Here is a 25,758-nt window from a genome sequence, read left to right on the forward strand (position 1 = left end):
TGACTCCCCTGCTGATCCTGTGTCTCTAATACTTTCAGCCACAGCCCCTCAACAAGCATGCAGATCAGGTGCTCTGACTGAAGTCAGACTGGATTAGCTGCATGCTTGTTTCAGGTGTGTGATTCAGCCTCTACTGCAACCAAAGATCAGCAGGACTGCCAGGCAACTGGTATTGTTTAAAAGGAAACATCCATACCCCTCTCATTTTAGGTTCCCTTTAAAGTGGACCCAAACTCTTGCACAGGACAAAATGGAAACAGAGATATGTACTCTGTATGTATTTAGAGAGTTTATCTTGTCTACTTCCCCCTTATCTGTGACTTATCACAGGTGTAATTTGATATCTCAGCTGTGTCAGCACATCAATCTTGACAGCCTCGACAGAGCAGCTAATTTGTAAACCCTGGATGTTAACAATATGTCTGCTTACATGAAAGCAGGAAGTAGACACACTGCATATTTATTGCAGGATTTGTATCAGCTGTAACAAAACAAAACAAAAAAAATCTTTAAAGGTTATTCAGTGGAGCTCTCGTCATTGCCAATTAGCAGGCATAAGTTTGTAGCGCTCGCTATGCTACTCTGATAAGGCATGCTAACTCTGATAAGGCATGCTATTTGTCTTAGTGAATCAATCCCCATGTCACTTGTGACACAAGATTAGCAGAATTCTGTAAAAGTAAGCCCTAAAATGTTGTGTGAGAGAGCAGCATTAGCAGTTGCAGTTTGAGTTTAGACTTTCCCAGGGAAGACCGGAAGGAATGGTATTTGCGCTCTCTGTTGTCCTCTGTATTGTTGTCTCATCTTGGTGGTTCTTGTTGTCTGGAGCAGGGCTGTGGAGTCGGTCCAAAAATCCACCAACTCCGACTCCTCAGTTTAGGATTCCACCGACTCCGACTCCTCGACTCCGACTCCTCTAATTTGCATATTACAATTTTTTTGATTAAAAGTATGTAACATGAAATTCGTCTCTTAACTGCCAAAGCTTAGGAATTTTACAAGACAACTGAAGTGAGGATATGTAGACTACTATATTTATTCCCTTTAGACTAAAACTAGTCCTTGGTAAGAGTACTTGTAAAAGGTACAAACCGGAACAAAGAACATCTATCAGGCCCTAGGCAATGTAAGTGTGGGTACATGTAAGAATGATGTGCAGGTACTCTGCAGGGGAATGAGGAGATTGTAAACAGACAACACCTCTGTGTTCAATGTGCACAGCATTCTCAGTGGATTCCCTGCAGCTCTGTGGGGAGTGCATATGTAGAGTATAGTACTACTGTGTAACAAAGTAAACCTGAGACAGATGAAATTAAAGTTTTATACATACCTGGGGATTCCTCCAGCCGCCTTCAGGATAATCAGTCCCTCGCTGTCCTCCTCCACCACCTGGATCTTCTGCTATGAGTCCAGGTACTTGAGCCAGTCGGGCGTAGTGCGCATGCACACACTCCGCCGCCAGCAGCATACTACACCTGTGCAGCACTATTGCGCAGGTGCAGAATGTTCCTGGCTGTGGGAGCGGCATGCGGCCGGACAGCGCTGACTGGCTGAATTACCAGGACTCAAAGCAGAAGATCCGGGTGGTGGAGGACAGCGAGGGACTGATTAGCCTGAAGGGGGCTGGAGGAAGCCCCAGGTATGTATAAAACTTTACTTTTCATCCGTCTCAGGTACCCTTTAATTTGTAGTCACCAAACCAAATTTTAACATATCAAATGATTTGATTTCATCAGCAAAGGGAGTGCATACATTTGCATAAATCGGCATCAATGCAGAATTATTTCCATCTCATTGACCATCTCTATTAGTGACACAGCTACACATCAGGCTTTATTCTTACAGCATAGATGTTATTTAGTATATATAAGAGATTCCTGTGTACACATCATATATACAGTCACAATCAGATATGTACCTTAAAAATACGGGGACTGCTTTATTGAAGCAGCACAAGTAACTAATTTTGATTGGTTTATTTCATTTTTGTGGACTAAACACAGCTATTACTGTATATATACTGTATATATACATTATTTTTAATTACTATTATCTGAGAAATAGAAAATTTTATCATATTTTCTATTTTGATTACAGTTACAAATTCATTAGGAGTCGAAGTCGGTGCATTTTTTCCCGACTCCGACTCCAGGCACCCAAAATTGCCCGACTCCACGACTCCGACTCCGACTCCACAGCCCTGGTCTGGAGTAGTGTCCCCGTCACCACCCTGTATGCTCTGTGCTCACTGCCTTTATGGCTCGGGGCACCAAACTGATCAGAGTATTGCTGTGGAGTTCCCCTGTAAATGCTGCTTAGTTTATGAAGCAAGTGTAGAGGCCCATTACTCTTTCTGCAGCGTTTTGGGAACAGATCCCATAAAGTGCTTTGCCACTAAAAGTGCATACAGGTGAAAGCACAGGAGCAAATACGATTTGACCAGATCACAGTCACGGGACCTGCAGCATTTTTTGGAGTGATTGTGCGCCACGCAAAGTGTAAGACCGCTGCCAAACCGCTTTTGAATCGCTGATCGAAAGCAATTTTGTTTTGAATAAAGTTTAAACTTTCTGCTGGGTCTCTCCATTTACATGTGCACCAGCTTCTGGGACATAGCCCCGCCCCTTGCAGAAAAGGTCATTGCTTCTCTATTTACAACAGAATTCACAAGCTGCTCGAGGTGATCCAAAATCATTAAGAAAGTTTAGGGGACTAAAAGAGACTGAAAGGCCAACGCTCAGTTTAGTTTGCCTTCTTAAAGGAGTTGTCAGGGAAAAAAAAAAAAAAAAAGCGCTTTACTCACCTGGGGCTTTCTCCAGCCCCTTGCAGCCGACTGTCCCATGCTGTCACCTCCGCTCCCCGCCACTGTCCCGCTCTCGCCACTGTCCCGCTCTCGCCACATGGTGCGGCGATCGGCCTTACTGCGCCTGCGCGAAGCGCCGCTGTCAATCATTTCCACGTGGTCCGCAGTGACAGCGTGGGACAGTTGGCTGCAAGGGGCTGAATAAAAGCCCCAGGTGAGTAAAGCTTTATTTTATTTTATTTTTTTTTGCATGATTACTCCTTTAAAACAGAAGATATTTGCCATAATTCAGATTTGATTGAGCGATGATGGACTCCCACAATGCATCACTCCTGAATATGCAAATGAACTCTTTAATGCTTTGAAGCCAAGCTTAGAACCGTTGGTGTACAACTTATAAATGTTAGAGGAGCTGTCAGCCATACTATCTCAGAAAAAAACCCACACAGATAAGTAGATAAATTCTTGCTCTACTTACATAACACATGTATTGCACTGTCCACGTTTTGATTTTAGAGATTTTTCTGCAGTAAAAAAAGAGAAAATCCTTCTTAGCATTTCCCATTTTAACCACTTAAGGACCACGCTCTTTTTTTCCTGATCTGTGCTGCGTGGGCTCTCCAGCCCACAGCACAGATCAGGTTTGCTGCAGGGCGACCAGACCTCCCACCCCCCCTTTTTTTCCCCACTAGGGGGATGTCCTGCTGGGGGGGGTCTGATCGCCGCCGCTCTGTGTGGCCGAGCGGGGGGCTCCTCAGAGCCCCCCTCCGCAGCGATTTCCGCCCTCCCTCTCCTTTGCTCCCTCTCCCTCACACTGTGGGCGGCACAGTGGCTACACAAAGCACTTGCGCTGCTCTCAGTGGGCCCTTGGCCTAAAGTGGTGGGCTGCTCAGAGAGGCTTAAAGAGACCCCGAGGTGGGGTTCTAAGAATATCTGCACACAGAGGCTGGGTCTGCCTATACTGCCTAGCCTCTGTTGCTATCTCAATCCCCCCTAAGTTCCCCCTGTGCTCTGCTATGCCCCATAAATCGCAGCTGTGCTGTTGATACGCAGCGGGCTGTGTTTACCTCTGTACTGTCACTCTCGCCGCTCCCCCACCTCCTGCATAGCTCCGGTCCCCGCCCACGTCCCTTCCCTCCAATCAGTAGGGAGGGAAGGGAGGCGGGCGGGGACCGGAGCTATGCAGGATGCGGGGGGAGCGGCAAGAGTGACACTACATAGGTAAACACAGCCCGCTGCGACACACTGCATGTCGACTGTGGCTGTGATTTATGGGGGACAGCAGAGCGCAGGGGGTACTTAGGGGGGATTGAGATAGCAAGAGAGGCTGGGCAGTATAGGCAGACCCAGCCTCTGTGTGCAGATATCATTCTTAGAACCCCACCTCGGGTTCTCTTTAAAGCAAGCCGCACAAGGATTTCTTATGGCAGGTTTGTTCTGGAATAATCGCTCATTGTCGCACCTGTTTGTGTTTTGCAGACTGTTCATGCACAGAAGCCGCAGTTTTTATCGTTGCACTGTCAGGAAGTTGGAGGAAAAAATTATGAAGCTTCCATGTCACATGTGGACAAATTAGTCAAGTAAGTGAATTTTCTTTTCTCAACAGTTTTTGAAGAATTCTTGTAAAGAACCAGAGTAGAGTTCTGCATCGGGTCGGATACCCGCAGGTTACCTGAAATGGGGGTCTGGTACCTATTTTGATTTTAATCGGACTGCAGTGCGGGTCGGGTGCGGGTACCAGATTCACCACAAAGCAGGTTGCAGGTTGGATGCAGGTAGCGGGGCTGCAGGTGCGGATCTGCTGTGGAGAGCCTGGTAAAACTTCTCTCAAAATCCCATACTCTCATTACCATACCTATTACCGTTCTGGCAGGAGCCTGCTACAAAAATTCTCTCCCACACCAATTACTGTACAGAAAGTTGGTCTTTACTTACAGGACAAGTGAAGGGAGAGGTATGTGAAGGCTGCCATGTTTATTTCCTTTTAAAGTGTACCTGAGATGGCCATCCTGAGGCTTCCTCCAGCCCCCTTCAGTCTTCTCGGTCTCTCACTGTTCTTCCACCAGTTGGCGCAAGCAGTCTGGCTATGCGGGAGCCCCCTGCCGCTGGGAGAGTTCTGCGCCTGCACAGTACTACTGCGCAGGCACAGATGACTGGAGGGAGTGTGTGGCTGTTCTGTGCCAACTGGCCGAATCGCTGAAGGATGGCAAGAGACCGATAAGCCTGAAGGGAAGCCCCAGGTATGTATAAAACTTTTATTATGCGCCATCTTGGGTCCACTTTAAAGGAGAACTGTAGTGGGAGGTATATGGAGGCTGCCATATTTATTTCCTTTTAAGCAATACCAGTTGCCTGGCAGCCCTGCTGGTCTATTTAGCTGAAGAAGTGTCTGAATCACACCAGAAACAAGCATGCAGCTAATCTTGTCATATCTGTCTAAATTGTCAGAAACACCAAATCTCCTGCATGCTTGTTCAGGGTCTATGGCTGAAAGTATTAGAGGCAGAAGGTCAGCTGAATAGCCAGGCAACTGGTATTGCTTAAAAGGAAATAAATATGGCAGCCTCCATATACCTCTCACTACGGTTCTCCTTTAAACAATACCAGCTGCCTGGCAGTCCTGCTGATCTACTTGGCTGCAGTAGTGTCTAACACCAGAAACAAGCATGCAGCTAATCTTGTCAGATCTGACAATAATGTCAGAAACACCTGATCTGCTGCATGCTTGTTCAGGGTAAATAGCTAAAGGTATTAGAGGCAGAGGATCAGCAGGGCTGCCAGGCAACTAGTATTGCTTAGAGACTCTGAAGTCTCCTGAAAACAATCCTTTTATTCAAAAAATGTGCTTAACATCTTTGCCCTAACTAAACTGCCACATTCCCGCCGCTGAAATCTAAATCCCAACCCCCCCCCCCCCCCCCCCAACTCGCCCTCCCTCTCCCTGCAAAATCCACCACTTTCTTGGTCGTGGATATTGCTGCTGTTGGAGGCAGAGCTATGAGCTGCAGCTTTGCCTTTATGCCCGTCTATCAGCGGCGGATCTCCGCCTCTCCCCCGCCCCTCTGAAGGCAGACTGACACTCTGAGAGGCAGAGCTGCGGCTCATATCTCTGCCTCTCATGGAAGCGCTGCCCGGATTGCCCCCCAGCGAGTTGGGGGGGATTTTAGTGTACAGCGGCGGGGATGTGGCGGTTTAGTTAGGACAAAGATTTTAAGTACATTTTTTAAATAAAAAGATCGTTTTCAGGCAGTGGCGGCTCCAGGAATTTTTTTTAGGGGGTGCTATGCAGGTGCTGGACCAATTTCCGGGGGAGCTGACGAATGGGTGTGGCTACAACCTGCGGCGCGCGCCGCGGCGAAAAAATGGGCGTGGTCATGACCGGATGAGGGCGGGGCTAACTGTAATTTAAAGTGAACCCAGGGTGAGAGTGATATGGTGGCTGCCATATTTATTTCCTTTTAAACAATACTAGTTGCCTGGCAGCCCTGCTGATCTATTTGGCTGTAGTAGTGAACTGAATTACACCAGAAACAAGCCATGCAGCTAATCTTGTCAGTTCTGACAATATTGTCAGAAACCCCTGACCTGCTGCATGCTTGTTCAGGGTCTATGGTTGAAAGAATAAGAGGCAGAGGACCAGCACGGCAGCCAGGCAACTGGTATTGCTTAAAGGGAGATAAATATGGCAGCCTCAATATTATTCTCACCTCGGGTTCCCTTTAAAAGTGCAACGCAAAGACAGAGGGCCCAAGTTTTGGTGACCCTTTTCCCAGAAAATTCACATAATTGTGCAGGTTTTCTCAAGAAAATACACGTAATGTGAGCAGATTTTAACAAAAAACACGTCCAATGACCCCAATATGCACAATCGTTATCAGATATGGCCCCAATATGCACAATCGTTATCAGATATGGCCCCAATATGCACAATCGTTATCAGATATGGCCCCAATATGCACAATCGTTATCAGATATGGCCCCAATATGCACAATCGTTATCAGATATGGCCCCAATATGCACAATCGTTATCAGATATAGCCCCAATATGCACAATCGTTATCAGATATAGCCCCAATATGCACAATCGGTAGCAGATATGACCCCAATATGCACAATCGGTAGCAGATATGACCCCAATATGCACAATCGGTAGCAGATATGACCCCAATATGCACAATCGTTATCAGATATGGCCCCAATATGCACAATCGTTATCAGATATGGCCCCAATATGCACAATCGGTAGCAGATATGGTCCCAATATGCACAATCGGTAGCAGATATGGTCCCAATATGCACAATCGGTAGCAGATATGGTCCCAATATGCACAATCGGTAGCAGATATGGTCCCAATATGCACAATCGGTAGCAGATATGGTCCCAATATGCACAATCGGTAGCAGATATGGTCCCAATATGCACAATCGGTAGCAGATATGGTCCCAATATGCACAATCGGTAGCAGATATGGTCCCAATATGCACAATCGGTGGCAGATATGGCCCCAATATGCACAATCGGTAGCAGATATGGCCCCAATATGCACAATCGGTAGCAGAAATGACCCCAATATGCACAATCGGTAGCAGATATGACCCCAATATGCACAATCGGTAGCAGATATGACCCCAATATGCACAATCGGTAGCAGATATGACCCCAATATGCACAATCGGTAGCAGATATGACCCCAATATGCACAATCGGTAGCAGATATGACCCCAATATGCACAATCGGTAGCAGATATGACCCCAATATGCACAATCGGTAGCAGATATGACCCCAATATGCACAATCGGTAGCAGATATGACCCCAATATGCACAATCGGTAGCAGAAATGACCCCAATATGCACAATCGGTAGCAGAAATGACCCCAATATGCACAATCGGTAGCAGAAATGACCCCAATATGCACAATCGGTAGCAGATATCGCCCCAATATGCACAATCCGTAGCAGATATGACCCCAATATGCACAATCCGTAGCAGATATGACCCCAATATGCACAATCCGTAGCAGATATGACCCCAATATGCACAATCCGCATCACCTGAAAAAGAAAAGAAAAACCCATTTACTCACCTACAGCCAGAAGACCTTCTTTCCCGACCTCCTGTCCCGAGTCCCGACCTCAATGTGGCGCGCAGCGCCCGCGCGCCCACGATCCTCTTCCTTCCCGACGTCACCACGAGACTTCCTGCCTGCATGCAGAGAGCAGGGCTACGGGAAAATGGCCGCCCGAAGTCTGCAGAACAGGGCTCCGGGCGGCCATCTTACCGTAGCCCTGCCTGCTGCTCCGTGCTGCCGGTGTGTGAACTGACTTGGCGTCTTTTAGACGCCTGAAGTCAGTTCACTCCAGGGGGTGCTTTGGGGGTGCTTGGACAATTCTAGGGGGTGCTCGAGCACCCCCCTGGCGCCGCCCCTGTTTTCAGGAGACTTCAGAGTCTCTTTAAAGGGAAATAAGTATGGCAGCCTCCATATCCCTCTCCCTTCAGTTGTTATTAAACCCTCCCATCCACATCCACCCAGTCCCCGCCCACATTCTTATTCTTTCTTGGGTAAGGTGGGCAGGAATCTTGTGAGTGGACTTTCTGGGCCAATCTGAAAGTCCGCTTCCTGGAAGAGTGGTGGGGAAGGGCGATGAAAGTACAGTGCTTTGGGGGAGCTTTAAATAGTAGTATGGTCATGCTTGGCGGCTTTCAAATCTGAACGTCATTGTGAATTCTTCTGATCAGAACTTGCATACAGACAACGGCAGGGGGTGTCGGCTAACCCTCTGCCAGCTGTGCTCCACGTCGCATTCCAGCTGTGTGATACGTCGTTCTTCAAAGCCAAGGAGGAAGTGTTGGAGTGATGTGGAACGCCATGGCCAGAGGCGGCAACACAGGTGAGATAAAGATGACCTGAACTCGGAACCTCCCCTCTCCTCTAAAAGATAAGCAACAGCTTAATAACCTTAAAGGGATACTGTAGGGGTCGGGGGAAAATGAGTTGAACTTACCCAGGGCTTCTAATGGCCCCCCGCAGACATCCTGTACCCACGGAGCCACTCCCCGATGCTCCTGCCCGCCTCCAGTTCACTTCTGGAATTTCTGACTTTAAAGTCTGAAAACCACTGCGCCTGCGCAGCTGCATCCTCGGTCCCGCTGATGTCACCAGGAGAGTATTGCACAAGCCTAGTATGGTCTTTGGTCTGCGCAGTATGCTCCTGGTGACATCAGCGGGATCGAGGACACGGCAATGCAGGCGCAGTGGTCAGAAATTCCAGGAGTGAACTGGAGGCGGGGCCGGAGCATCGGTGAGTGGCTGCGCGGGCACAGGATGTCTGCGGGGGACCATTAGAAGCCCCGGGTAACTTCAACTCATTTTCCCCCGACCCCCCCTACAGTATCCCTTTAAATAAAGAAAAACATTTTTGTTACAGCTGATACAAATCCTACAATAAATCTGCAGTGTGTCTACTTCCTGCTTTCATGGAAGCAGATATAGCGTTAACATCCTGCTTTTACAAATTAGCTGCTCTGCTCAGGCAGAGGAGATTCCTGAGCTGACACAGCAAAGTGGTCAAAATACACAAGTGCTGGTTAGTCACAAACTAGGGGGTATCAGTAAGGCTATATTCTCTAAATACACACAGGGGCCATTTCTCTGTTTTCCCCTCTGTTCTGTGTAAGAGTTCAGGTCCACTTTAGCCTCCTTGGCGGTTATCCCGAGCTAGTGTCGGGGCAGAAAACCGCAGCTAAGAGCGTTAATACCGACCTCTGCTCAAGGTAGCCACCGGAGGCTGAATGCAGAGCAATGTGCACAGCGGGAGCATTTCTATAAACCTCCCCAGGATCCCGACGTCGGCCGGCATTCTTCTTCCTCTCCTCCGGGGCTCTGCTTCCTGCTGGTGAGATCGCCGGCTGTAGTCATGACAACAGCCGGCAATCTCACTTTAGAGTTGCAGCGCCACCTGGAGGATGGAGGCATAACTGCAGCGCTGGAGCCAGGGAGGTGAGTGATTGAAAATCTTCTGCAGATCTACCTGGCAGCATGATTTTTTTTTTTCCACGTTTTAGGGTCTGAAAGGGTGCAAAAACATGTAACCACTTTTATACCCTAAAATCTGGAAAGAATCAGAACGCCAAGGGGGTTAATACTCTGCTGCTTTCCTACATGCTCGTTCTGATCAGAAGAATATTGAGCAAGGTTCCAGATTTTAAACAAGCAAACATGACAACACTTATTAAAAGGCCCTCTGGGGCATGTTTAATTAAACTAAATTACACTTCAAGTACCCTTTTAAAGCCTTATTGCTGGAGAAGAAATGTGTTCGTTTTGATGGAACTCTTTGATCAGTAGTGCCTTGAAATGTAGAGTTGTGCTTGGGGAAGGTTTTTCTTTACTCCTTGAAAGCTTGCAAACTGATTTTTGTGAATTTTACAAGTGAACATTAGATTAAGGTCTTAGCCAATAACACAACTTCAGGGAAATGTAACCGTATACACCCTTTCTTTGTGGCAGTGTGACAACTGCTTGGTTCGACAAAAATCACAAATGTAGTTTTTGATCATTGTGATGGTCAGAGTGGGTTATCTGTCTTAAAGTGGATCTAAGGTGAACTTTTACTCATTGCATAGTTGTGTTCCTTTCCTATAGTTTATAGGGCATTCCTCAAACCAAATACTTTTTTTGTTTTTGTTTTAATACTCGAATTCCCTATAAACTAAAAAAGCCACGCCCACAGGTTTTCAGAGAGCCAAGGCACTTTCAAACAGTAGCAAGAGCTCATGGGAGCTCAGTCTGGGCAGGAGGAGGGGGAGGTGTTACTAGCCAGAGGTTTCAGAGGGGAGGAGGGAGGATGAGGGGGATTAGGCGGATTAGGCTGATGGCTCAAAATGCAGATAAGCCTGCCTCTGTGTAATGTTTACAAACATGGCTGCTGTCATTGTATCACAGGAATAAATAATCATATTCTATTACAACTGTTTGCAGCTAGATTTGCTGTGTAAACCATCTAAACTTTAGGTAACATATATAGACAAGTTACTTGTTATAGTTAGAAGTTTTAAATCCGGATGATACCATTTATTGGCTAACTACAAATGAATAAGAATAAACAAGCTTTCGGCCTTGCAGCCTTCGTCAGGTTTACATCCTGTTAGTTACTGATGGCTAACACGGTACAATACCCTACTGCTTGTTACAGGGGCGCCTCTAGCCATTTTGTCACTCCAGGCGAGAAAACCTGTGGCGCCCCCCCCAGTCTTCAGCCACATGAAACACCCCCCCACACACACACACACGCACACACACACACACAATATTATACTATATTTTCAATCGTTTTTTGATCGATTTCTCATAGAAGTGAATGGAAATCGATCGGACAGTAAATCTGAAAAATCTTATTGTGTATTCCCAGCATCACACATCCTGGGACTGTTTACAATAGCATTTAAAGGAGAACTGTAGTGAGAGGTATATGGAGGCTGCCATATTGATTTCTGTTTAAGCAACACCAGTTACCTGGCAGCCCTGCTAAGCTATCTACCTGCAAAATCACACCAGAAACAAGCATGCAGCTAATCGTGTCAGATCTGACAAAAATGTCAGAAACACCTGATTTGCTGCATGCTTGTTCAGGGTCTAGGGCAAAAAGTATTAGACGTAGATGATCAACAGGATAACCAGGCAACTGGTATTGCTTAAAAGGAAATTACCGTAATATGGCAGCCTCTATATACCTCTCACTACAGTTCTCCTTTAAAGTGACCCCAGAGATCACGAATTACATTTTTTACTTACCTGGGGCTTCCTCCAGCCCCATAAGCATGGATGAATCCCTCGTCATCCTCCCATTGCCCTCTGTTCAGCGGTAATCAGTGCTGACCTTCTGTGTATGCGCAGAAGACCCCGGCAGACATCACTGAGCCAAATGCCGGAGCTGATTATCGCTAAAACAGAGGACTGCGGGAGGATGGCGAGGGAAGAACCGTGCTTATGGGGGTGGAGGAAACCCAGGGTAAGTAAAAAAAAAACAACTTTATAAACCGTGATCTCTGGTACACTTTAAAGTGGACCTGAACTCAGAATGTCCTCTCTGCTCTTAAAGATAGGCAACAGCATAATAATTTTTACATTGAACCTGAGATGAGAAGCGTCCCAAGTTCCATACTTACCTGGGGATTCCTTAAAGGAGTTATCCGGGCAAAAATAAGAAAATAAACGCTACTTACCGGGGGCTTCCTCCAGCCCCAAGCGCCCAGCATGTCCCTCGCCGCAGCTCTGCCCGCAGCCGCTCGCCTGCGCAAACGTCGCTGTCAATCACCGCCACGTGGGCCGGAGCGGACTGCACAGGCGCAGTAGTTCTGTGCCTGCGCAGTCCGCTCCACGTGGCAGTGATTGACAGCGCCGCTCGCGCAGGTGCAGTACAGGCCGACCTGGAGGCTGGCCTGACGTCATCGCCGGGGACCGGGACAGAGCTGCAGCAAACTGCTGCGGGGAGAGCTGCGGCGAGGGACATGCTGGGAGCTTGGGGCTGGAGGAAGCCCCCGGTAAGTAGCGTTTATTTTCTTTTTTTTGGCCGGATAACTCCTTTAAGCTCCGTTAGGGCTGCTCGTCCCTCGCCATCTCACTGGGTGACTCCTGTCACCTGCAGTTGTCCCCGAAAGCCTGGCTGCACTCCATCGCGCATGTGTGGCTCGGCCAGGCGCACTCCCGTCCCTGTACTTGTACTGCGCAAGCACCGATCCCGCCCAGGGACAGGAGCGCACCTGGAAGGGCCGCACATGTGTGACTGAGCGCAACTCGGCCAGGCTTTCGGGGACAATTATGGGTGACTGGAGTCACCCAGGGAAATGGCAAGGGACGAGCAGCCCTAACGTGTTTAAGGAAGCCTACTGTAAGTATTGTACCAAAGACGCTGCTCGTCTCTGGTACACTTTAAAAAAAACATTTCTTTGTTACAGCTGATACAAATCTTAAAATAAATCATCACTTTTTCTACTTCCTGCTTTCATGGAAGCATACATATTGTTAACATCCTGTGCTTTCTAATGAGCTTATCTGCCAAGGCAGTCAGGTGACACAGGGAGGATCAAATTACAACTTGTGATTAGTAATAAATGAGGGGGGATGAAACAGGCTAAATCTAAATACATACAGGGTGCATCTCTCCAAGTTTTCCTTCTGTCCTGTGCAAGAGTTCAGGTCCACTTTTTTTTTTTTTTTATTAATGCAGCAGCAAGAAGGGATCACAACTTTAGCCTACTATGGGCATGGGCTTACCTTAAGCTGCCTCAGCACAGCACTCCTAATGCAGCCACTTGTTTGGGGGGTCCGGGAGGGGGAGAGAGAGAGCAGTACACATGCAAGGCCGGCCAGGGGGGGGGGGGGGGGGGGGCGCTCAGCAGGGGGCACAGACACAGTAGCCATGCAATCTTCCTGTCCTCCCATCCATGCGGCGCCAGCCAGGAGAGTCACGCTGCCTTCAGGCGGGGGGCGGAGTTAGAGGTGGCGTCGCGCACACACACACAGTAAACAAACTGCGGCTGCTGCTAGGGAGAGGGGTGGTGGGCGGGCAAGGCGATTTGGAGGAGGTGGAGTGGGCGGGACTATCCACCGAGACTTTCCAGCTACTCTATTGGCTGGGCGGGCAGGGGGGCGTGCATATAAGCGGCAGAGCACCACGTGGTGTAAATAAACCACGATCGCCGCCGACAAGCAGCTGATTTTAATAGCGGCGATTAGCCGCACGCAGTCAAACCACCCTCCGCAGCAGCGTGCCCGGCGCCTCCCTCTTTTCATGCCGCCTCAGGCACCCGCTTGTAGTGCCAGCCGGTAAAGGCGCCCCTGGTTATAGTTAGTTTTTCATCTTGGATCCGCTTTAACCTCCTTAGCGGTAACCCCGTGTGTGACACGGGGTAAGCCGCCGGAGGCTGCTGCTTCGGCCCTGCTGGGCCGATTTACATAATTTTTTTTTTTTCTGGACGCAGCTAGCACTTTGCTAGCTGCGCCAGCACCCCGATCGCCGCCGCTGCGCGCCCGATCGCCGCTATCCGGTGCGGCGCGCGCCCCCCCAGACCCCGAGCGCTGCCTGGCCAATCAGTGCCAGGCAGCGCCGAGGGGTGGATCGGGACTCCCAATGACGTCCTGACGTCGGTGACGTCATCCCGCCCCGTCGCCATGGCGACGGGGGAAGCCCTCCAGGAAATCCCGTTCTTTGAACGGGATTTCCTGATCGGAGATCGCCGAAGGCGATCGAAGAGGGCGGGGGGATGCCGCTGAGCAGCGGCTATCATGTAGCGAGCCCTCGGCTCGCTACATGATTAAAAAAAAAAAATTAAAAAAAAAACTGCTGCGCTTCCCCCTGGCGATATTTTTCATACCGCCAAGGGGGTTAATAGCCTTTGGCTGGTAGTATTGAGGGACAGTGCTACCCTCATGTGGCCACAGAGGAAATAAGTATACAGTACTTTACTACCTTGATAGGATTTAAATGCTTTGCTAGAATTCTAGTTTAAAATCAGTTTTAATGTACTGGGTTTACCAGGAAGAAAGCCCAGTACTGTCTGAATACCTTGAAGCAGCCTCTTTTCTACACATAACTGTAAATACATTTTTGTTGTTATTAAATTATAGACAGGATTCCATTTTCTTGCATTTGTGAAAGTCCTCTGCCCATCTCTAATGCTAGCTACACACCATACAATTTTCTGTCAGATTTACCTGGCAGATTGATTATTTCCAACATGTCTGATCTGAATTTCAGTCGATTTTTTCGATTTTCTGATTTTCTTAATCTTTTTTTTTTTTTTTATTGATTTTCAAAGAACTGAACAAAAATCGATTGAAATTCAGATCTGACATGTTAGAAATAATAGATCTGGGAGGTAAATCTGCCAGAAAATTGTATGGTGTGTACCTAGCATTACAGCACTATAGAGGATACAGTCATGTCACTGACTGTCCTCAGGAGCTCACAATCTAATCACTACCATAGCCCTAGCCCATTGTCATACCCTATTATTATTATGTAGTTATATAGCACTGACATCTTCTGCAGCACATTACAGAGTACATAGTCATGTCACTGACTGTCCTCCGAGAAGCTCACAATCTAATCACTACCATAGCCCTAGCCCATTGTCATACCATATTATAATTTTTATTTATATATTACTGACATCTTCTGCAGGGATGAGCAGAGACTACGCCAGTGCGAATTTACGCATCGTAGTTCCTATCTACGCATCGTAGTTCGTAGGCGAAGTCTCAAAACTACGCTTAAGATTTTACGCGTAGCGAAGTACCGTTACGCGTAGTTTACGCCCCTACGCGTAGTTCTCATGTGTATTGCGAAGTAAACTACAAATGTGTTATTCGCGTCTATTTTTCCGCGTACGATTGTATGCATACAAAATTACGCATTGGAAAGGGTAATGTACGCGTAGAAGAGTTACTAGTACAAGCAATTGCAGAGGAATTCATGCGTACATTTGTATGCATAATGGCATAATCGTCCGCATGTACTACGCTATGCACTACGCGTAATTGCGTATTTTAACGCGTACTATACGAAATGCATACGAAACAAATATTTGATTTTGAAGCCGTAGGTTGAAGCGTAATTGCATAAAACTATGCGTAGTTCCAGCGTAGCGAAGTTGGCTGACTACGACCATCCCTGATCTTCTGCAGCTCATTACAGAGTACATAGTCATGTCACTGACTGTCCTCAGAGGAGGAGCTTACAATCTAATATCAGTCATAGTGTAATTTCCTACTATAGTATTATGTATTTATATAGCACTGACACCTTCTGCAGCAAACTAGAGTACATGGTCATGTCACTGACTGTCCTCAGAGGAGCTCACAATCTACTTCTACCATAGTCAGTCTAATGTGCTACCATATTTTGTATTTATATAGCACTAATCTCTTCTGCCGCACTGCACAGAGTACATAGTCATGTCACTGACTATCTACAGAGGAGCTCACAGTCTTATCCCATCCATAGTCATGTGTCCATGCCAATTAACATATCTGCGTTTTTGTGATATGGGAGGAAACTGAGGAAGTGCCCAGAGGAAACTCGTACAAATATGGGAGCATACAAACCCAATGATAATGGTGTCCTGGTCCAGATTTGAACGGGAACCACCTCTTCAAGGAAGCAGTGCTATCCAGTACACCTTTGTGGTTTAAATCTAATGTCTAATTTACGATATTTAACAAATGACTATCTGTCTGCCTTAAAAGACAACTGTAACTAGAGGGATATGGAGGCTGCCATGTTCATTTCCTTTTAAACCAGGCATGGGCAAACTTTGCCCTCAAGCTGTTGAGGAACTACAAGTCCCACGATGCATTGCAGGAGTCTGACAGCCACAGTCATGACTCATAAAGGCAAATGCATTGCGGGATTTGTAGTTCTGTAACAGCTGGAGGGCCAAGTTTGCCCATGCCTGGTTTAAACCATACCAGCTGTCTTGCTGATCCTCTGCCTCTAATACTTTTAGCCATAGTCCCTGAACAAGCAGGCAGCAGATCAGGTGTTTCTGACATGATTGTCAGATCTGACCAGATCAGCTGCATGCTTGTTTCTGGTGTTATTCAGACACTACTGCAGCCAAATAGATCAGCAGGGCTGCCAGGCAACCGGTATTGTTTAAAAGGAAATAAATATGGCCACATCCATGTTCCTCTCAGTACAATTGTCCTTTAACATCTGGATGCGAGTTCCTTATACTTGTGGGTTTTTGTTATCATAATTGCTTCCAGCTCGCCGCTCCTAGAGCTTTTAATTGCAGCTCCGCCACAGATGAACGTTGGCTTCTTGCACTTTGTTTTGCAACACAAATCTCCTTAACTGTTCTCCTATGTTATCTTATCTACCGGTAGATTTGATTTGCTGCAAAAATTGGTCTCCAGCAATTGGCCCGATAGCTGTGAGAGATTAGTGTGTAATTTGTTAAAGAAATATGATTCAGCTGTTCCTTTCCTGGAGACCGCAGTAAAAGCTTTACACTGTCACACAATATGATATTAATCAAGTCCCCGCAATAAATGCGCTCCACTCCTCCATGCCTGTTCATCCGAGGCTGTGAATGTAGGGAAATGGTGCCCTCTAGTGCTATATGTAGGCTTAACGTGTGCTCAGGTTTTCTGGGTTTCCCCACACTTTGATTCTCACTCCTAGTGATTGTTTGATAAGCAAGAAAACTAGATATAATTTTTAGTCAGTGTCAATCTTTTTTTTTTTTTTTTTTTTTTTTTTTAACAAAAATTCTTTCTTCTTCTTTTAACACAGTTTGCCCCTCAGGTAGGGAACACACTTGACTGTTTTTGTGTGCGTTTTCTGCACAGAAAAACTGATAACTTATGTTAATCAATGGACTAGTTTTTCATGCGCAGGAAGAAAAACTAACATTCTGCATCATGATTCTGCACATTTTGTCAGTTTTCTGTGTCCATTACATTAGCTGCTGGGAAAAAAATGCGCGCGTTTTTCTGCATCGAAACACACTTGGTGTCCAGAAAAAGTATGCAGAAAAACGTGCGCAGAAAACTGAAAGACAAGTGTGTTCCCTGCCTCAGATACTCACCATATTTTCAGACCATAAGACACACCTTTTCTCCCCCAAAGGTGTGTGTGTGGGGGGGGGGGGGGGGGAAGGGGTAGTGTAGTGCCTGTCTTATGGTTCGAATGTTACTATCTGCGAGTGCATTGATTGGCCCCCATATGAGGAAGCTGTGGTCTGGCCCTCAAGACTATAGACTCCTCTTTGGATTTCCCGCTCGATTCCCGTCGATTCGTTTATTTCCAACATGTCCGATTTGGATTTCGATGGATCGTTAGGTCGATTCGCATGCAAAGTATGCCAAATCGGCCTGGCGATCCATCGAAATCCAAATCGGACATGTTGGAAATAAACGAATCGACGGGAATTGAGCGGGAAATCGAGTGCGCGAACACACCGTGTGGATCCAGCATAAGTATATTCCCTTGTGATCCAAAATAAAGTTTCTCCAGTTGCAATCACTCCAGAGCAGTAGTTTGTAATGGAAACTACTAATCTTTTGTTCACGATATGCTTGCCATAGTTTATATTCTGTAGGTTACCAACATTATTTTTCTGTTTGGAATTAGAATTTGTTAATGTGTGTATTCAGGCTCGACCCATGTCCTGACTTACACACCTGGTACAAACTAGCAGAAGTTTGATCCTGTCTACAAAGTAGTTATTTTGAGCTGGACAAAGATATTCTTATGAGCTACACTGACAATTAGCAGATGACTGGTGTTGAAGCCCAGACATCAGATAGTAGTGATAGCATGGTTTGAGAAGGGGTGTTTTTATATAGAAGAGAGAAAGTTGCAAACATAAGTGAACAAATACCAATAGCCCCACAAACCTAACAAAAACAAACTTTGAATACATTGGCAGTATTGAGTGCAGGAATGACAGGTGGAAGCAAGGTGAAACCAAATACAGAGTTAAAACGAGGGTGGTGTAAAGGGAACCTTAACCTCCCTAGCGTTCTGGACGAGCTGAGCTCGTTCAGAGATGCTACAGGGCACCGCTCAGGCCCTGGTGGGCCGATTTTGATTTTGCTTTTCAAACACTTTGCTAGCACTTTGCTCCGATCGCCGCTGCTCGCTGCTGATCCGCCGCTACCCGACGCGAAAGAGGGTCCCCTCCCCCCCGCAGACCCCGTGCGCAGCCTGGCCAATCGTCGCCAGGCTGTGCTTTGGGGTGAATCGGGAGTCACGACGTCGATGACGTCACTCCGTTCGTCGTCATGCCGACGGGGGAAGTCCTAAAGGAAATCCCGTTCAGAACGGGATTTCCTTATGGGCATGATTGCCGGCGGCGATCGGAAGGGGAGAATCATGTAGCAAGCGCTAGGCTAGCTGCATGATAAAAAAAAATTGGGCGGAAAAACCCTCCTTCAGAAAGCCCAGCAGGTTAACTGAGAAGGGAGATGGATGTTACCTTTTAACCACTTGATGACCCAGCCTTTACCCCCTCCTTATGGACCAGTGCTGTTTTTTGTGATCTGTGCTGGGTAGGCTCTGCAGCCCCCAGCACAGATCAGGGTGCATGCAGAGCGATCAGATCGCCCCCTTTTTTCCCCCCTATGGGGATGATGTGCAGGGGAGGTCTGATCGCTCCTGCCTGCCTGAGGTTTGCAGGGGGGGCACCTCAAAGCCCCCCTCCGCAGTGAAATTCCCCCCTCCCTCTCCTACCTGTCCCCCCCGGTGATCCGGGCTGCACAGGACGCTATCCGTCCTGTGCAGCCTGTGACAGGATGTCTTCTGTCACATGGCGGCGATCCCCGGCCGCTGATTGGCCGAGGATCGCCGATCTGCCTTACGGCGCTGCTGCGCAGCAGCGCCGTTCAATGTAAACAAAGGAGACAAATGTCTCCTGAGTTAACATTTAGTCTGCGATCAGCGGCTCGCAGGCTATTCACGGAGACCCGCTCTGTGATCTAACAGGAAACGGCCGCTCGCGCGAGCGGCCTTTCCTGATTAATTAGGGAGGCACCTGGCGATGCAGATGTGCGTCGCTGGTCCTCCAGCTACCACTTTGCCACCGCACGGTATGAGTGTTAAACAACAAGTGGTTAAACGATACCAGTTGCTTGACAGTCCTGCTGATCTCTTTGGCTGCAGTAGTGGCCATTAGATTTACCTCACAGATAGATTTTTTTTTTCCAACATGTTGGAAAAAATCTATCTGGCAGTTAAATCTAACAGAAAATTGTATGGTGTGTACCTAGCATGGCATCAATTAATCAAAGGCGACTTCCTAGCTTCTAATTAGTACTTCTATAATGTGAATTAATGGCCACGTGTCTCTAGGGGTAGTGCGAGACGAAAAAAAGAGGACTTCTGCTTTTAGTTTCTGTTTTCTGCTTGGAGAAGAGAGATCAAAGCACACCAAATATTTACAGCACAAGACAAAAGTAGTGAATCTTCTTAAATTGAGATAACTCGTTTGTGGCTGGAACAGGTTAATAACACATTTTTTATGTAAATTTATGCTCCCTGAAAATGGACCAATAAAGTGTTCAAGCTGTACAATTTTACATAAATATTTGCATATGCCTGCATCATCTCAAGTGGGTTTTGTGGTGTTTTTTGCATCTTCTTGACCATCAGCAGTCATGTTACTCCCAGCAGGTCAGCCAGCTAATCGGTATTAGGAAGTATTCCCTCTTTGCTGGAGTAACTATGGAGTGTTCTGATTTTACTTTTGTAATTGTTACAGAGACCTGCTTTCTAGTGATGCCATGAAAGAGTACAACAGGGCTCGGGTTTACCTGGACGAGAACTACAAGTCTCAAGAAAACTTTACGGTAAGCTTTCCCTTGTTCTAACTTGTTGTGGTATCCGGTAGACACGCCTCTATTTGTAGACTTCCTGCTCATTTCGTACAACTCTGACAGCTCAGTCAGAAGTTTGGCTCTTTATCGAGACAAAGCTATTGACCGTTCATTCAAGGCACATGTTTGTTCTCTGCTGCTGGCATATAATAGGCTGATCCTCGTCAGAGACATTATTACAACTCTTAGATCAGTCTTTTGATTTTACCCGATTTTCTGGCTTAAAGTGGACCCGAATTAAAAATAGAAGATTTCAGAAACAAAATCTAGTTCTAAATTATAATAATAGCAGCCTTTTTTCAACTGCATGATGACAAATATAAAATATTTTACATTTATTGGAGGAACCCCTCCCTTCCTTTCATATTGCCGGGACAGAATCCGGCAGACTGGTGGAGTAGGTGGTGTCCAGCAAAGGAGCAATTGCTAATGGCTGCTACCTGTATAACCCTAGTTATGAAAAGAGAAGGGTGAAAAGCATGCACTGAAATGCTCATAGGCTTGAAGGAGTGTTTATTTATCTTTGTATGTGTCAGAGTGGTGCAACTAAATATTTTGAATTAAAAAAATGTTTGGTTTGGGTCTGCTTTAATTGAATATATTTGTTTTATCAATAATTTGTAATGTTGGACTTTGGCAGTGACTGGAAGTTTTAGAAATTTCTTGATAGTGGGCTTTTGCATATATCTGCACATCCATCTCGTACATACGAGTATGGTGATCTTCAGACCGACTTGTAATTCATAGTTTCACCTACGTGCACCCTATTAGTCGTGGGAATCAGAGCTGTGGAGTCAGGATCAAGGAGTTGGCACAATTTTAGGGTACCTCGAATCTAAGTCTGTGTTTTTATAAACTGAGGCGTCGGATGCTTTTGTGCCAACTCCATAGCCCTGGTGCGAGCAAGGTATAATACTATCAGCATGAACCTGCTAATTTGGCTGGCAAAAGTCAAAGGCGTCAATTCACTAAGATCATGCTGGAGATAAGTGAGAGAGTTATCTTATCTCTTCATTGCTTAAGTTACCTCCTCTGTAGTCCTTTTCACGTGCAGTTAATTAACAGCCCGTCTTAGAGCCAGTCCACACTAGGTCCGGAAACGTATCCGTGGCTGCGTTTTTCAAACCTGATGAATGTTGATAATAGCAGCCAGCCTCACCCAAGTAAAAAACGGATCCGTCTGCGTTAGCGGGGATCCGTTTTCAAAACCTGAACGGAAGGTCCAGATCTGCTGCATTTTCACGCAACGGATCAGGACCACGGATACACGCAGGGGTAGTGAAAGTAATGAGAAAACGCATCTCCAGCTCCACAGGCAAAAAACTGATGTTAAAACGGATAGCCCGAGCTTTATGATTGGCCCAAAAAAATCCTCCCACTCCTTCATAATGATGGAGACGTTTTCTGTCAGGGAAAAACCTGAACGGAAACTGATACAAAACTGATGCAAAACTGATGCACTTTCATCAGTTTGCAGTACGGTGGGTACTTCCCCTGATCCGGACTGCAGTGTCCGTCCTGCAACCGGGTCTAGTGTGGACCTAGCCTAACTTGAGAATTCTGGAGTTATTTTAAGGATTGAAGAGTTAAAGGGGCACTGCAGCAAAACCATTTTAAAATGTAAAATGTGTGCAAACATAGAAAAATAAGTACGTTTTCCCAGAGTAAAATGAGCCATAAATTACTTTTCTCCTATGTTGCTGTCACTTACATTAGGTAGTAGAAATCTGACAGAAGCGACAGGTTTTGGACTAGTCCGTCTCCTCATAGGGGATTCTCAGGGATATATTTATTTTCAAACGCACTTAGTGAATGTCAGTTGCTCTGTCCAACTGCCAAAAAACTGTCTAGTGAGCAGGGATGCTGGCCAGCATCATTGTTTAAATCCTTTTTAGGGAATAACTTTATAAAGAATAAAAGCCTTGCTGAGAATCCCCTATAAAGAGATGGACTAGTCCAAAACCTGTCACTCCTGTCAGATTTCTACTACTTACTGCAAGTGACAGCAACATGGGAGAAAAGTAATTTATGGCTCATTTTACTCTGGAAAAAAACGTACCGGTACTTCTTATTTGTTTTTGTTTGCACATATTTAAAATTTTACAATTTTTCGCCATAGTGCCCCTTTACCTTAAGAGATCTCACCTTCTTGAGAAATCACCATGGTGATGTCTCTAGAAACATTATTAAAGACAGGGGATAAGCTTAGTGAATTGAGGCCAAAGTCTCCTGTCATTATAAATAGTAAAGATAAAAAAAAGGTTCCAAGACTGTTGTTTTGCTTCTACTAGTACACTATCCAACGGTGGCTGGAAAGTGTAATGGTTAAGGGCTCTGCCTCTGACACAAGAGACAAGGGTTTGATTCTTGCCTCTTGCTGTTCAGTAAGCCAGCACCTTTTCAACAAGGAGACCTTGGGCAAGACTCCCTAACGCCAGCTCTGGCACTTTGATTCCGCCAGGATAAAAGCGTGATATAAATGTTGTGTGTCTTGTCTACCCAGGTTTTTAGCTCTCGCTGTATAAGAAAAGTTATAAGCTAAGCTTAATTATGATCCTGGGAGCTGATAACATTTCTCATTGATGGTGTTTTCTTGGACTTAGTATGTTGCAAGATGTACAGATATATTATTATTTTTTGGAACCCAATAAATAACTATTTTCAAAAAAAATTGTAACGCTATGTGCACACATGCAAACATTTAAATGGCCTATAAATGATCGGTTCAGCTGACAATCGAGTGTGTGTATAGAGGCTGCCTGATCGAACCAGCTCAGATGTCTGGGGTCATTAAAGGGATCTAAGCAGCTTTTTTTTGTTTGTTTGTTTTTCTACAGTTTGTTCTGGTTTCTAATAGCTGTAGGAGCTGCCATTTCTCCCTCCCACCTTCTGTTTGCCCTTATTTATCCAGGGGAAGGTGTGAATGTAATCCCTCCCCACCTCCCCCGCTGATGAAAGCTTTTGTTTGCTCATTACTTCTGCTAATTACAGCAATCCACATTTGCCTGATGACAGGCTGTGAAAATAGGGTAATAAAAGCCTTTAACAAACATTTAACCTCCATGGCGTATTATTACTTCCATATTTTGTCTAAAAGCGGTGCAATTTTTTACAAGCTTTTAGACCCTAAAAATCCTACCACTAGATCGATCTGCGGCAGCCCTGCACATTACACACCTGTCATGGTTCCAGCTCGGGGCTACCGTTCTGAGCTGCGGATTTCTGTCCCTAACCTGACTCGGTGTTTCTGCTAAGGAGGTTAAATGTAAGAATGGACTTTTTTTTAGTAATGAGCCATATTGTTAGAATGCATTTTTAATGTGCTTTTGATATGCCCGGGAGGGGGCGGTGGGGGTTTAAAATGCTGCTCAGTTCACTTTTAAGGAGCAGTCATGCTGGACTGATTGCACTGTTTCCACTCCACCCACACACAGCAGTCAACTCCATCATACACTGCTCACCATCCCCTCACTACCTTCCATTGCTAGCATTCAGGCTAGTGATGCAGTCTGTTGCTATGTGTCTGTACAGCATTGGTCCCTGAATTGTCAATTATCACATCTGTGTACTTAGCATTACCTTCATTTTGTTTCACACATAATGATGTAACCTCAGATCGGTGTAACAAGATTTTAGCTCGGTTTGGCCAACCATGTGTCCTCAAGATATAAGGGTGTGCGCATGAACTGTGTTGATCTTCACACTTTTCTTTTCTGCTGAATAAACCATTTTGTCTATCTTGGACTACCAGACCCGATGGGTTAAGGGCCTGTTCAGACTGTCTGCGTATGAAGAACGCGTATAAAATCAAAGAAACGCAAGTTGAAAAACGCATGCCTTTTTCTAGCGTTCTAATGCGTATTCTATTGCGTTTTGCACACACACGTGACCCAGGGGAAAAAAAAGAATTATGGGAACCGCAGAGGAAAACGTACGCTAAAAACGTAATAGTACACGCTTTTGATACGCGTCCATAGACTTTCATTGCGTCAGTTTGTATGCGTGACGCACAGAACTGCATGCAGCAATGCGGATAAGAAACGTATGCATCTTATACGCATACATGTGAACTAGCCCATTCAAAAGCATTAGGAGCCGTTTCTATGCGTTTTTGGTACCCGGACATGTTCCCTGAAAACGGCTAGGAACGCGCATAGTCTGAACAGGCCCTAAGGCTTCGAAAAATATTTGAATACAAAATCTGATACTACATGCAAGTGGTAAAACTAGCCAATCATTGGCCAGTCGAAATTGTATTACTGGATAAAGAATGATGTGCAGGTGTTCTGCAGGAGAATGAGGGGATTCTTCCTCTATTACTAGGGATGATTAATGAGATGCAAATTATTCTGTAATTATGCAAATGTATGCAGCTTGAAAATGGACCAGTTAATTTAAACCCGGGTTTTAATGTTGCACACAGAGGTAGCGCCACTCAGGTTTTTACAACAAAAAGCAGTCTCTCTAATAGTCCAGGCAGAGTATATCCTAACATAATGGTATCTTCTTATGCCAGCTTCATAAAATGTCTTCACTGACACATCGATTGCCTTCCTTTAAAGAGACTCTGAAGTCTCCCGAAAATGAGGTTTTTATTTTAAAAACCTCAACATTATTGTCCGTCTTAAAACGCAGCAGAACCGTGCCTGAAAACCCCTTCAATGACCCCAAACTCACCCCTTACTCGGCAGGCAAAATCCACGACTTTCTTGGTCGTGGATTTTGCTGCCGCCTCTATGCGCGTCAATCAGTGCTGATCTCCGCCTCTCCCCCGCCCCTCTCAGTGAAGGAAGACTGAGAGGGGCGGGGGAGAGGCTTCAATCCGGGCTGATTGACGCACATAGAGGCGGAGCTGTGCTGCCTCTATGCGGAAGGAGCCCGCGATGTACCCCTGTAAGTTTAGGGTGATTAGAGGGGGACAGGCAAAAATGGCCACACCCACTTATGCGGGATAGCCACGCCCATTTTTCACTGCGGCAGGATAGGGCCACAAAAAGCTTAGCTGCACCCCTGCCATTCTGACACTATCTGTGCGCCAATAGTGTCAGAATGGCAGGGGTGCAGCTAAGCTTTTTGTGGCCCTATCCTGCCGCGGTGAAAAATGGGCGTGGCTCTCGCATAAGTGGGTGTGGCCATGGCATGTGGGTGGAGCTGGAGGGCGGATTGGGGCGGGGCTGTTTGCGGGGAAAATGGATGTGGGGGTGATTGAGCCGCGCTGAAAGATGGATTTGGCCATGACATTGTATGGGCGGAGCTTAACCGTAGCACAGCAAATATAGCCAACTATCACCATTAAATAATAAATGCAGCAACAGTTACCCCAGACACCAGAAAATAAAAACGCAATTTGTGCAACATTTCAACAGAAAAAAAACTGAATTTGTGCCACATTTCAGCAGAAATCAAACGCAATTTGGGCCACATTTCAGCAGAAATGAAACGCAATTTGGGCCACATTTCAGCAGAAATCAAACGCAATTAGGGCACATATTCAGCAGAAATCAAACGCAATTAGGGCCACATTTCAGCAGAAATCAAATGCAATTAGGGCCACATTTTCAGCAGAAATC

General features: G+C 46.2%; 1 protein-coding gene across 2 annotated transcripts in view; it reads left to right on the top strand.

Annotated features, from left to right (window-relative positions):
* INPP5A (inositol polyphosphate-5-phosphatase A) overlaps positions 1-25,758 on the top strand; it is a 614,694-nt gene that overhangs the window by 229,003 nt on the left and 359,933 nt on the right. For both annotated transcript variants that reach the window (XM_068255129.1, XM_068255128.1), the window contains exons 3-4: positions 4,283-4,383; positions 20,074-20,161. In XM_068255129.1, coding sequence (XP_068111230.1) covers positions 4,283-4,383; positions 20,074-20,161 — 189 coding nt within the window. The remainder of the gene's footprint in view (positions 1-4,282; positions 4,384-20,073; positions 20,162-25,758) is intronic.

The sequence above is a fragment of the Hyperolius riggenbachi genome, chromosome 10, assembly GCF_040937935.1.
Source record: "Hyperolius riggenbachi isolate aHypRig1 chromosome 10, aHypRig1.pri, whole genome shotgun sequence".
Classification (NCBI taxonomy): Eukaryota; Metazoa; Chordata; class Amphibia; order Anura; family Hyperoliidae; genus Hyperolius; species Hyperolius riggenbachi.